Source organism: Theropithecus gelada, chromosome 15 (assembly GCF_003255815.1).
Source record: "Theropithecus gelada isolate Dixy chromosome 15, Tgel_1.0, whole genome shotgun sequence".
Classification (NCBI taxonomy): Eukaryota; Metazoa; Chordata; class Mammalia; order Primates; family Cercopithecidae; genus Theropithecus; species Theropithecus gelada.
Window position 1 is genome coordinate 36,133,558 of NC_037683.1, and position 12,427 is coordinate 36,145,984.

The window sequence follows — 12,427 nt, forward strand, 5'->3', positions numbered from 1 at the left end:
TGCCTCACAGGTTCAAGCGAGCCTCCTGCCTCAGCCTCCCAAATAGCTGAGACTACAGACATGTGCCACCACGTCTGGCTAATTTTTGTATTTTTAGTAGAGACAGGGTTTCACCACATTGACCACACTGGTCTTGAACTCCTGGCCTCAGGTGATTTGCCCGCTTCGGCCTCCCAAAGTGCTGGGATTACAGGCATGAGCCACCATGCCCGGCCACATCCATGCACTTCTTGCAACCTTACCTTCTGTTCTCATCACCCTCCAGGGACCTAGTTGGAAGAGCAGAGTTAAAAGTTAAGGCGAAACTTGAAGAGGTGTCTTGTCCCTAGGAACAAAGGACTGGTGTGAAATTCTTCTCTGTAAATCTTCCCCAGTTCAAACCAGAGTTATCAAGGTCTTAAAACCTTCCCTGGGTCCTGAGAGTCCATTATATTATTTGTCTTCCTGTGTACCCACTGCTTAGTCCTGATCCTACTTTTGTTTGCAAATAGGATGGGGTAGAATGTACAAGGAAGGGCCTTTGCCGCCCCTGGTAAGGGATAACCTGAAATACCTTCACCATCACTACCTTGTGCTGCTTTTCACCTGTGCCACTCTGTCTACAGTGCCAGTATCTCCTGGCGTTGAAAGGGGAGAATCTTTTGGTCCTTTGAGTATTTGGTTGGGTTACATAAATCTCCCTGAATGAAGAGCAGCTGACTTAGGTAAAGGGGCCTTGTTTGGTTTTCCTTGAGCTATTAACAGGAAGATAGGGAGATTAACTGTGTAAATGTTCAATAGGCCAGAGTCCCTGCAGTGGGTGGCCACAGTGATCAGATCTTGTCACATCCTTGCTTTGGATGTTGCTTTTCTGGTTGGAATATGGATAGAAGAGAAAGACCCTATACTGAAATGCAAAGTGCGGCAAGTGCTGACTTTGGGTTAACTTCTGGGGAGACTCAGCGCATTTGTATGAAAATAAAAAGATGAATAAAACAAGGTTCCCACTTTGGAGGGAGGTGGTAGCTGTGAGATGGAAGGAGTGTTCTGTTGGGCAATAGCAGAGTAAGTGCTGTGGTAGATTCACTTCCACAGTGCCTGAAAAATCCTCATAGGCCCATTTGTTGAGCCTTTGTCCTGCACCAGGCACTCTGCAAAAATGCTTTGCCTGCAAAATCTCATGTGATGCTCACCACAGCTTTGTGAAGTTAATTGTACTTTTATCACCACTTTACAGATGAGAAAACTGAGGGTATGGGGCCAGTGACTTGGCCAAAGTCGCTGCTTAGCAAGCTGCAGGGACTGGATGTGAATTCCAGTTGGTTTGTGAAGCTACTTGTTCTTCACCACCTAGAGCTGTGGTTCTTGATAACTGTGAACTCTTTTGGGGTCGCAGATAATCCTGAGAATATGATAGAAGCTGGAGCTCTGGCCTTTCTGTCCACACCTGAACAGGTCCTTGGGTTAAGAACCCCTGGTCCAGGGCCTATTAATCTTGATCCTTATAAGCAGCATCCGTGTATTACGGCCACAAACCCAACTATGCCAAATTGAATCCTAGGACTGAGCCCAAATATGTCCCATCATCCTTTTGGTAAGAAGCTCATTGTAAGAAAGACAGAAGGAGCAAGAGGATGGCCTAGTGCATGGGGCCTCATTGTTTTAATATAGGGACAAAACAACAATAGTAACAATGAAACACCGAAGCTTCACAGACGACGTCAGACCCCAAGCCCGCGTGTTTTTCTGGTGCCCTTGAGGAGCTTTATAGCTGGCAGAGGAGGTGAAACTGACAAATCTTTGGCAAACTGAGGAGAGTACCAGAGGGGTGTGATATGAGCTAAATTCCAGTCTAACTGCAGGTGTGAGGAAGAGGCTTGGATTGGGACCATGGAGATGGGGGTTCTACTCCCAGTTGTGCCAGCTGACTCCACGAGTGTTCTTTGTCAGTCACTTTATCTTATTTATTTATTTATTTTTTGAGATGGAGTTTTGTTCTTGTCACCCAGGCTGGAGTGAAGTGGCGCTATCTTGGCTCACTGCAACCTCCGCCTCCTGAGTTCTAGTGATCCTCCTACCTCAGCCTCCCAAGTAGCTGGGATTACAGGTGCCTGCCACCAAGCCCATCTAATTTTTGTACCAAGCCTATCTAATTTTTGTACCAAGCCCATCTAATTTTTATATGCTTATTAGAGATAGAGTTTCACTATGTTGGCCAGGGTGGTCTTGAACTCCTGACCTCAGATGATCCACCCATCTTGGCCTCCCAAAGTGCTGGGATTACAGGCGTGAGCCACTGTGCCTGGCCCACTTTATCTTACCATAGTTACCTCCTTAGAGTATGAAAAAATAGGCTTAGGGCATCCCCAAGTCCCCTCTATGTCTGAACGCTGAGGCTGGCCATCAAGAGGAACTAAGGATGCCAGGGACTTTCTGCTTAGGACCTCTCTCATCACTTCTCCAACGCTGGTGTCATGAACTCCATTCTACAGATGATGTCCACTAGATTAAGAATGACATCTAAGGCCAAGTTTCCACCTGAGAGTCAGATTTATTCAGAAGAGACAGGTCTCTGGGATGTGGGGAATGGGACGGACAGACTTGGCATGAAGCATTGTATAAATGGAGCCTCAGAATCGCTTCAGAGAATTAATGTTTCTCCCTGTGTTTTTCTACTCCTCGATTTCAACAGGCCATTTTCCAAATAAAGCCATGCCCTCTGCAGGAACACTTCCTTGGGTTCAGGGGATTATCTGTAATGCCAACAACCCCTGTTTCCGTTACCCGACTCCTGGGGAGGCTCCCGGAGTTGTTGGAAACTTTAACAAATCCATGTAAGTATCAGATCAGGTTTTCTTTCCAAACTTGTCAGTTAATCCTTTTCCTTCCCTTCTTATCCTCTGGAGAATTCTGAATGGCTGGATTTAAGTGAAGTTGCTTTTGTAAATGCTTGTGTGATAGAGTCTGCAGAATGAGGGAAGGGAGAATTTGGGGTATTTGGGGTATCCATCACCTCGAGTATTTATCATTTCTGTATGTTGTGAACATTTCAAGTCCTGTCTGCTAGCTATTTTGGAATATACTATATGTTGTTAATGATATCATTCAGCAGACGCGCATCTGAATGGGCTGACTCTAGGAGCTAGGGGGTAGGGGCTGGCACAGAGACGCACGCTGGAAGGGTCCTTGCCCATGAGGAGCTGACAGCCAAGGCTAGGGGAGTTCTGTCTTCTCTGCATCAGATCACCTCTCTCACCTCTGTCACTGCCCCATCAGACTACAATGTCTGCAGGTCTTTCTCCCCTGAGTGTGAGCTCCCTGAGCAAAGCAGGATGCTGCCCCTTCCCTTTGTATTCCTGGCTCCTGGCTTCAGTGCCTGGACATAAGTATGGGCATAATAAATGTCTCCCAAATGAGACATTGAGGTTTCTTCAAATGCACAGGACCGTGATGTGAGTTAGGATGGACTAAGGACTGTGGGATGTGGCTCAGGACAATCCTGAGGAAGCTGCAGCTGTGGCACGCAGGGCCACACTGTCATGTTCATGGACCCTAGACTGGCTTTGTAGCCTCCACGGGCCCCTTCCATACAACAATATTAAAAATTATATTTCATGACTGCATTGGTATAAAGATGAATACAATCCAGACCAGATTCATGATTATTTATACATTTTTAGTGTATTAACTTTTAATTCTGCTTTTAAAATAAATTAAAACATTTTAATATGCCCTTAAGAGTATCCCAGGCCCAGGCCACTGAGCCTACTGTGCCTCATGGATAAGTCAGCCCTGGGGGCATGTGTGTACATGCATGTGTGTGCACACGCATGGTGAGCCAGGCCTTGAAGGGTGGTAAGATTTGGGTGTGTTGACCAATGGAGAAGGGCATTTGGGGCCCTGATGACGGGTGAGGGAGGGAACATGGTGATGAATGGAGCTGGGTGTGGGGAGCCATGGGAGTGGGCCACGGCCAGACTGTGGAGGACCTAGGAGCCAGGCTGAGTCGTGTGCACTTGGCAGTCACTTTGTAAAGCAGCAGAGGCAGTTGGCCTAACAAGAGCCTTTCTCCTTTTCTTGCACCCTTTACAGTGTGTCTCGCCTGTTCTCAGATGCTCGCAAGCTTCTTTTATACAGCCAGAAAGACACCAGCATGAAGGACATGGGCAAAGTTCTGAGAACATTACAGCGGATCAAGAAATCCAGCTCAAGTAAGCGAAAACCTTCTCTGCATCAGTTTATAATTGGAAATTGACCTGCACCGGGGAAAGAGAGTAGCCCAGGTGTCTGGGGCTTCTTCCCATTAGATCTTCCCCAAGGGGTTTTTCTCCTTGGTGGCTGGCCTGTAGGGCCCCTCTGCAGGAGGCATTGGTGAAGAAACTAGGGGAGCTGGTTGCCACAGACAGTGATGTACTAATCTCCTCTGGGAAGACGGAAGAAAAGTCCCCAGAGAAGAATATTACAGTCTTGGCCTTAGGGACAGCTAGGGGTGCAGATTGCTGCCTGCTGCATTTTTTTGGAGTTGGCCATATGGTTGCAATGAATGGATAGATTTATAGACAGGGTATTTCTGCACATATAAGAGCAATTAAAGTTGCAACTTGATATGGATAAGTGAAAGTTAAGCACTTATGTCTAAAAAGAACATGCAATTCATTTTCCCCTAGTCATTTAAATTAGTCTGATGTGCATTTGAACTTGTTATCTTTAAAAAGTGAAATCTGTACCTCTGATCTGATAAGTATCCAGGCAATTTATTGCGTGCCATCCAGGAAGTATCTGAGGAGTGGGCATTTGCTGACTGAGGCATTGGCTGCCATAGCATCAGAGCAGCGCCTCCTAGGCAGTGGCCTGGCAAGGGGACAGAGGCTGGTGGGAGCAGCTGGCTGAGTGCAGTCAGTAATGGCATGTGCATGGTCTGTAGAGAATATAGAAGCAATAACGAAGCCGATAAAAGTTGGTTTGCATTTTATTATTATCATGCGCCGGTGGTTCTAAACAATGTCAGTGATAAATTACTCCTCCCCATCATGGACCAATGACTACCACTGCTCCAGGGAAGTCCTTTTTATTCTGTTTGGTTCTTAGGGAGGGATGGAATTGGCTGGCCTTTGCTGAAAGGCCTACCAGTTTGTTTTCCATTTGGCAAAAGAAGAAATGGTAAAGCTAGAGTTTAAACCAGACTCCGATTTGAGGGATTTTTTTAAAGGCATACAGAGCTGTGCTTTCCTCGGGCAGGAAAAGAGGCAATGGGCAATGTGGGACCTGATGACAAAGGGAAGCAAAGCTGTCTTAGGGGTGGCATGGAGGAGGTGCTGCTTCACAGCAGAGAGAGGTATGGCTGTGCTTAGAGCTTCCACTTACACTACTCGTGGCTGCACAGCCAGGCCATCGAGATGCTGTTTCCTGGACCTGCAGGTCCTGATCTTGCACATGGGCGTTTCTTCTGGTGCAGGAGACAGAGAGGTAGCAACCCCTGATCAAAGCCTCAGTCCTTCCTTATTTACTGGAGAGCCCCTGCTGGTTGACCAGACGCAGAACTGGGGATATTTCCTTTACTTCTGTAGCAAGAGACAGCATGGTGCAGAGGAAAGAGTGCTAGCACAATTACCTTGTAGGTGCATGACTTTGTGAATAAGTTAGTTAGCACCCTTTCAGACACCTCTTCTTACCTGTTAATGAGATAACACATGTAATTGCTTAAAAACAGTATTTGGCACATAGGAAGCACTTAGTGAATATGAATTATGATTTTTTTGGAGTGGTGACATCTCAACCAAGCCATTTAACCCCTCAGCCTTAATTTCCTCAACTATAAAATAGCAGCTAACTTGAAGTGTAAACTATAAAACCTAATGCAGTATCTGGCACATAGTAGATTTCCAATAAATGCAAGCCAGTATTCTTTTTTTTTTTTTTTTTTTTGAGACGGAGTCTCGCTCTGTCGCCCAGGCTGGAGTGCAGTGGCGCGATCTCGGCTCACTGCAAGCTCCGCCTCCCGGGTTCACGCCATTCTCCCGCCTCAGCCTCCTGAGTAGCTGGGACTACAGGCGCCCGCCACTGCGCCCGGCTAATTTTTTTTTTTTTTTTTGTATTTTTAGTAGAGACGGGGTTTCACCGTGGTCTCGATCTCCTGACCTTGTGATCCGCCCGCCTCGGCCTCCCAAAGTGCTGGGATTACAGGCGTGAGCCACCGCGCCCGGCCACGAGCCAGTATTCTTATAAGACAGCGATGCATTTCTAAGCATCTGGCCTTGTTCTTCTGCCTTGCAGTTTGTGTGGCAGTTGAAATAGACTGGCTGATGGGTTAAGTAGTCAAGCAGACTTTCTGATCTTAGGGGAGGAGACTGCCTTAAAACACCACTAGTTTTCTTTTCTTCTTCTTTTTTTTTCTTTCTTTTATTTTTTGAGACAGAGTCTCGCTCTGTCGCCAGGCTGGAGTGCAGTGGCGCGATCTCGCCTCACTGCAGCCCCCGCCTCCTGGGTTCAAGCGATTCTCCTGCCTCAGCCTCCTGAGTAGCTAGGACTACAGGCGTGTGCCACCATGCCCAGCTACATTTTGTGTTTTTAGTAGAGACGGAATTTCACCATGTTGGCCAGGGTGGTCTCAATCTCCTGACTTCATGATCCGCCCACCTTGGCCTCCCAAAGTGCTGGGATTATGGGCGTGAGCCACTGCACCTGGCTTTCTTTGAGAAACTGGAGACATGAGTTAGGTGGAGAAGAGAAGCCAAATCTGTGTCTAAAAACTCTACAGTTGTGTGCACAGCTCTGAGGAGAGCAGGTCCCTTGGATTTTGAGTGTATTATTATGTTGGTGCTTGTTTCATATCTCTCTGTTCACTAAGTATGTCCCCTTTTCTGCCCTGCAGCTGTTTCTTTATTTTTTAACTTTTTTTTTTTGAGATGGAGTCTCACCTGTCACCCAGGCTGGAGTGCAGTGGCGTGATCTCGGCTCACTGCAACCTCCGCCCCTCGAATTCAAGCAATTCTCTTACCTCAGCCTCCTGAGTAGCTGGGATTACAGGCGCCTGCCACTGCGCCCAGTTATTTTTTGTATTTTTAGTAGAGACGGGGTTTCAACTATGTTGGCCAGGCTGGTCTCGAACTTCTGACCTCATGATCCATCTGCCTCAGCCTCCCAAAGTGCTGGGATTATAGGCGTGAGCCACCAGGCCCGGCCTAGCTGTTTCTTAAATTCCTTCTTTCTTTGCTTGTCTTGTAGCACAAAGCAGGCCTCAGTATAGGGGGAAATACACAGAAACACTGCCTTTTCCTACAGGAAATCAGTAACTTTTTGCTGATTTTGTTTTTATTTACTTATTTATTTGTTTAAATTTATTTTTATTTTTAATTTTTATTTTTTTTAGAGACAGGGTCTCTTTCTGTTTTCAGGCTAGAGCGCAGTGGTGCACTTACAGCTCACTGCAACCTCGACTTCCTGGACTCAAGTGATCCTCCTGCCTTGGCCTCCCAAAGGGCTGGGATTACAGGCATGAGCCACTGCACCTGGCCAACTTTTTGCTGATTGTGAATAGCACTCTGCTGATTTCAGAGAGAAGCCGAGACTGGCGTATGTCAGTTTGGATCCCCACTTAGAGACCTGTGTTTCTCTGCACTGACCCCCCATCACAGCATGATGAACTTGGCCCTCCTGTGCTGTCTCTCTCAGGGCTGGGAGGATCCTTGAAACTGATCTGGTTTGGAGCTTTGTCCTCATTCACCTTGTTTACCACACACCCACCTTCCCAGGGCGGGGACCTACCGCTCACTAAGTAGCTCATCCTGAGTGTTGACATCTCTAATTGTTAGAAACTATTCACCACCCTGTTATGCTTTCTAGAGAACAAGTCTAATTTTATTTTCCTTGAAATATTTGAAGACAGCTCTCATGTTTTTCTTTCACTGTTTTCCCAAAGTCCATGATTTTTTAGGCGAAATGGCCTCCCTTCCTCTTCCGGAATGTTTTTCCTCCCCATTTCTGCCTCTCTGGTTGTGTTTCAGTGTGTCTGTGTGCTTCTTGAAGTTTACCGGAAATTACAAAAGTAGTCTGGCACAGAGGAGAAAGGGATTTTTGCCTCCCTTGTTCTGAGTGCTGCATTTCCGTTAATGCAGTCTGAGATTGCATTAGGCATTCTGGCATTCACGTCACCTTGTTGACTCATATTCCGTGTGCACTCAAACAAAATTGTGATTATTTTAAATATGCAGAATTGCAAGTTACTTGGTCTCCATTTCTTTGTTGTATTGTTGGCTTTTTGGACTAAAGGGGAAAATGTCTTTTTTCTGTTTTACATGTTTAGATTCCCTATGCCATCCTCCCAAAACCATTTTAGATTCTGATTTTGCCATGTGTTTTATCTGCTACTCCTTTCTTGTCATCTAGAGATGTGATAAACAACTCTCTTTGGCCTCATTCAAGTCATTGGTAACTGTGGGACAAAGACTTGAAGCTTGGATCAGTCCAGTGGAGACCAGCCTCTCCTGTAGACTCTACCGCTCAGGCCTATGCTGTAATCAGTGCTGGGCCACTGAGCTCCTGCTTCTGTGCTCCAGCTGGAAAGTTTATCTTGTTCTTTCCTTCAGTTGCATCTGCTAAATTCATTGGACTATCCCCAGATGATCTGTAGATATGGGGGTCTCTACACAGATACTCTCATGATTTCCTTGGCTATAGCGTTGTTTTATTTCCACTTTTTGGAAGAGACGTTAGAGACCGGTGATTTCATTTATAGATAAATGAGTTGATTCAATCATTCGACCTTTATTTATTGAGCATCTCCTATATGCCAATCACTGTTCTAAGTGCCGAGACACAGAGGTGTCCAAAACAAATATGGCTTCTCTCCGTATGGAATTTCTATTCTAGAGAAGAATCTGACCCAGAAGGGGGAAGTGACTGTCCCAAGTCTACACAACCCACAGAAGGGATATTTTGGGAATAATTCATGGCTAAACTCCCCTGCTGCTCCAGGCAGTTCTCCTTCTACAGTGCTCTATTGTGCTGTTTTAATAATCTTTCAACTGGGAAGAACTCCTGTTTCAGGAATTAAGCCGTGGACAAATCTTTGAATTATCCTTGAAATCATCCTAATAAGAAATCCACGGAGGAAGTCTTACAGGGTGCCTCACCCACTTTTCTCATCACTGGAACCTTTTAGACATTTTATTATTTTCTTCCCAAACCAGAGTACAGGCACACAAGTTGAGTGGTGGCTAAATTAATTAATGTTTGCAAGGCAGTGTGAAAAGCATTCATTCATCTTAAATCCCTATGATGACTGCAACTCAGATGTAAAAATTGGATAAATCCTCAGAAACCCTAGGGAAAGTGACATGCCTGTATTTTGTCTCTGTGAGATGCAGACTGACACAGATAAGTGTTTCTCTGGGTGAGTTTTGTGTGGTATCTGGGATGATTTTAGGCAGTACGTGGATGAGAACTTTTAATTTTAACCCACATCAAATTGCAGTTTCATGGAAATTATTGCTTAGGAGGATGTTCAGCAGGAAAAATATAATTAAAGTTAATTCAAAAGAAACATTTTATGTGAATATGGTAAAACTTGTGAGAGTAGTTTGTAAATGATTGAAGATTGGAAAACATTGTAATAAAAGTAAGTGTGGGGCTTTGTATTAAGATTCATTTTGGGAAGAAATCCATGCTCCGTCCCTCATTAAGTGTGAACTTTGGGCGTGTGTTGATGCTTTCTGACCTAGAGTTTACCTGAAGATTAGCTGCCCTGAGGGTCACTGAGCATTAAATTAGATGATGTCTGTGAATGACTGATAGTGAAGCTCATAGCCCACAGTTGACACATAATAAATTCGAGTTGCTTTGCTTCCCCTTCTGTTCCTGGCTGACTGTTTGGCCTTTGCCATTTGTTCGGCCTCTCTGGGCCTTAAGTTTCTTTGCCTTGAAATTGGAACTTTGGTAAAACAACCAGAAAATGCTTCAGCCCAGAAACTTGGTCAGTACTTGCATGGGGGATCACCTGGGACTACCCCAGGATGTGGGCTTGTCTGCTAGACTATAGCCCCTTGAGGGCAAGGTGGGCTCCTTGTTCATGGTTCCATCCCAAGCCTCAGCACAGTAGTGGGTGCATGGTGAGCCGTTAGTGAATCGTTGTGGAATGAAGGTGGGAGAAAATAAAATACCTGCCCTTCACACGGCAGGGTATTGTGAGGGTCAAGTAAAAGTGCTTTAAAAAATTGTATTATAAAGTTGATTCCCTTGTGTGAACCCAGGTCAACAGAGCCTATGAATAATAATGATGACAGAAGTTCTTCAGAAAGTCTTGGTCTTCTTTCTTTCACAAAATTGCCTCCCAGAACTTTACTAGAAGGGCAGCCATGAACCCAGAGGCCTAAAGTAGATTTACTGGGAAGCTAAAAATATTTTATTTTTCATAGCCCCTTTCATTTTCAAGGTCCTCTCTGGGGGTCTTAGCAATATGTTTACACAGCGGTATGTTTTTATAAAGTTTGCAAAAGTAGGATTTAAAAAAAAAAAATATATATATATTATTATTTTTTTTTAAAAGAGAGCCCCCTACCAACTTGTGTCAGCCTCAGGCCCCCATCTGCATCTGCTCCTGCCAGGGCATGGTGGGGCAAGAAGCACTGCTCCCCTTCCAAAGCTTCTTCCCTTGCCCTGGAGTCATCCTCACTCCCCACTCCAAGCCACCTGCCATCGCTGTGCCCCCTCTCTGGTGAATCAGGCATTCTCAGGTGGGGTGAGAAGCAGACTGACCCAAGCTAAGGCCTTTCTGATGGGGTTGTTGCTGCTGAGAATCATGGCTGGGCTGGAGAAGGAGAGGACCCTTTGCTGTCTTATTTTTACTGTATATTTCCTTTTCAGCTACTTAAAATGTATTGCTTAGTGATACCTAATGGGTCCATTAGCCTGCTTCCTACTGAACATTTCTGCTCAGCCATCCACTTGGTCCCAAGGCCTGCTCCTCTCCCACATCCTGAAATCTTGACTACAGACTCTCCTTCAACTCCAAGTTGCACTGTGCACACAGTCCGCTCTTGAGCAGGTACCTCCTTGCAGTGGTTGGGACGTCCTCCTTGGCTCATAGTTGGGAAGTACATATGCTGGAGCTGAAGCCTCTTGCCTTTCTGGGGTAGGCCATCCTTACATCCCCTCTGAGAAGTTCCCCAGCTCCCCTCTGTTTCCTGTTTCCACATTTAGCGAGGCCCTTGTCCACTGCTACATCCCCCATAGCCAATCCCTTAGCCTTGCCATTGCTTGTGCTGGTCTGGAAACAGAACCTGGACTTGTGGGGCACCTGGGGAAGTTCTCCATCTTTTTATAGCTGGCATGACCCAAGTGGTGTGGGCAGGGCTGTGGATTCTGTGGTGTGGCTGGAAGCCAGGTAGCCTCTCTCTCTACTGTACATGGAACTCAGCAACTTCTGAGTCAAGATCTTAGCTCTGCAGGTGTCTTGCCCTGTCCGAAGTTACGGCCACACCAGTACCTTTTAACTCCAGAAGCCCAGTGAGTGCTGTGTGGGACCGCAAAGGTCATTTTCTAGACCTGCTGAATTTGGCTAGAACAGGTAGGGGTGGCTTTCAAGCTGTTCCTAGGGCTGACAAGCCGTTTCTGGGGGTACATACATACCGCAGTCCGTGTGAAATGCACTCTGCGTGAGAACTGTGATGATCTGAGTTGGATAGCCTACAACATTCATGGTTCTCTTCCATGGCCTGGAGTTCCTTATCTTGCCTTCTCCAGTGAGGACTAGGGCTGCAACTGGCCTGGTATGGCTCCTGATTTGGGGGCTTCTGAAATATCTTTTTTTTTAAGGATGTGAAGCTCTCTGGAGCTTATAAGGATTTTGCCAGGAAAAGATAAAAAATATCTTTGGACGTTTTGTCACTGGGCTGGAGATGACCCCTTTGGAGGACATATCACTTGTTGAGGTCAAGGGGCGGCAAGGGACAGGACTGGCAGAGAGATCCGGGGCAGCAGCCTGCCATCCTGACTTGGGTCTGGAGTTTCTCTCTCCCTTCAGCCGGACTTTTGTGTGGAGTCAGTGGCTCAGCTGCCACTTCCCTTATGTTCATGGCATGAATCTGGCTTGTTTGGCCTTTCTTTTTCTTTTTTCTTTCTTTCTTTTTTTTTTTTTTTTTTTTTGAGATGGAGTCTTGCTCTGTCGCACAGGCTGGAGTGCAGTGGTGCGATCTCAGCTCACTGCAACCTCTGCTTCCCGGATTCAAGTGATTCTCCTGCCTCAGCCTCCCGAGTAGCTGGGATAACAGGCGCCCGCCACCACACCCTGCTGATTTTTGTATTTTTAGTAGAGACGGGGTTTCACCATGTTGGTCAGGCCGGTCTCGAACTCCTGACCTCGTGATCCACCTACCTTAGCCTCCCAAAGTACTGAGATTACAGGCATGAACCACTGCGCCCGGCCTTTTTTTTTTTTTTTTTTTTTTTTTGA

General features: G+C 46.1%; 1 protein-coding gene across 1 annotated transcript in view; it reads left to right on the plus strand.

Moving 5' to 3' along the window:
- ABCA1 (ATP binding cassette subfamily A member 1) overlaps positions 1-12,427 on the plus strand; it is a 146,898-nt gene that overhangs the window by 40,702 nt on the left and 93,769 nt on the right. Inside the window, exons 4-5 of the mRNA XM_025358994.1 lie at positions 2,672-2,813; positions 4,072-4,190. Coding sequence (XP_025214779.1) covers positions 2,672-2,813; positions 4,072-4,190 — 261 coding nt within the window. The remainder of the gene's footprint in view (positions 1-2,671; positions 2,814-4,071; positions 4,191-12,427) is intronic.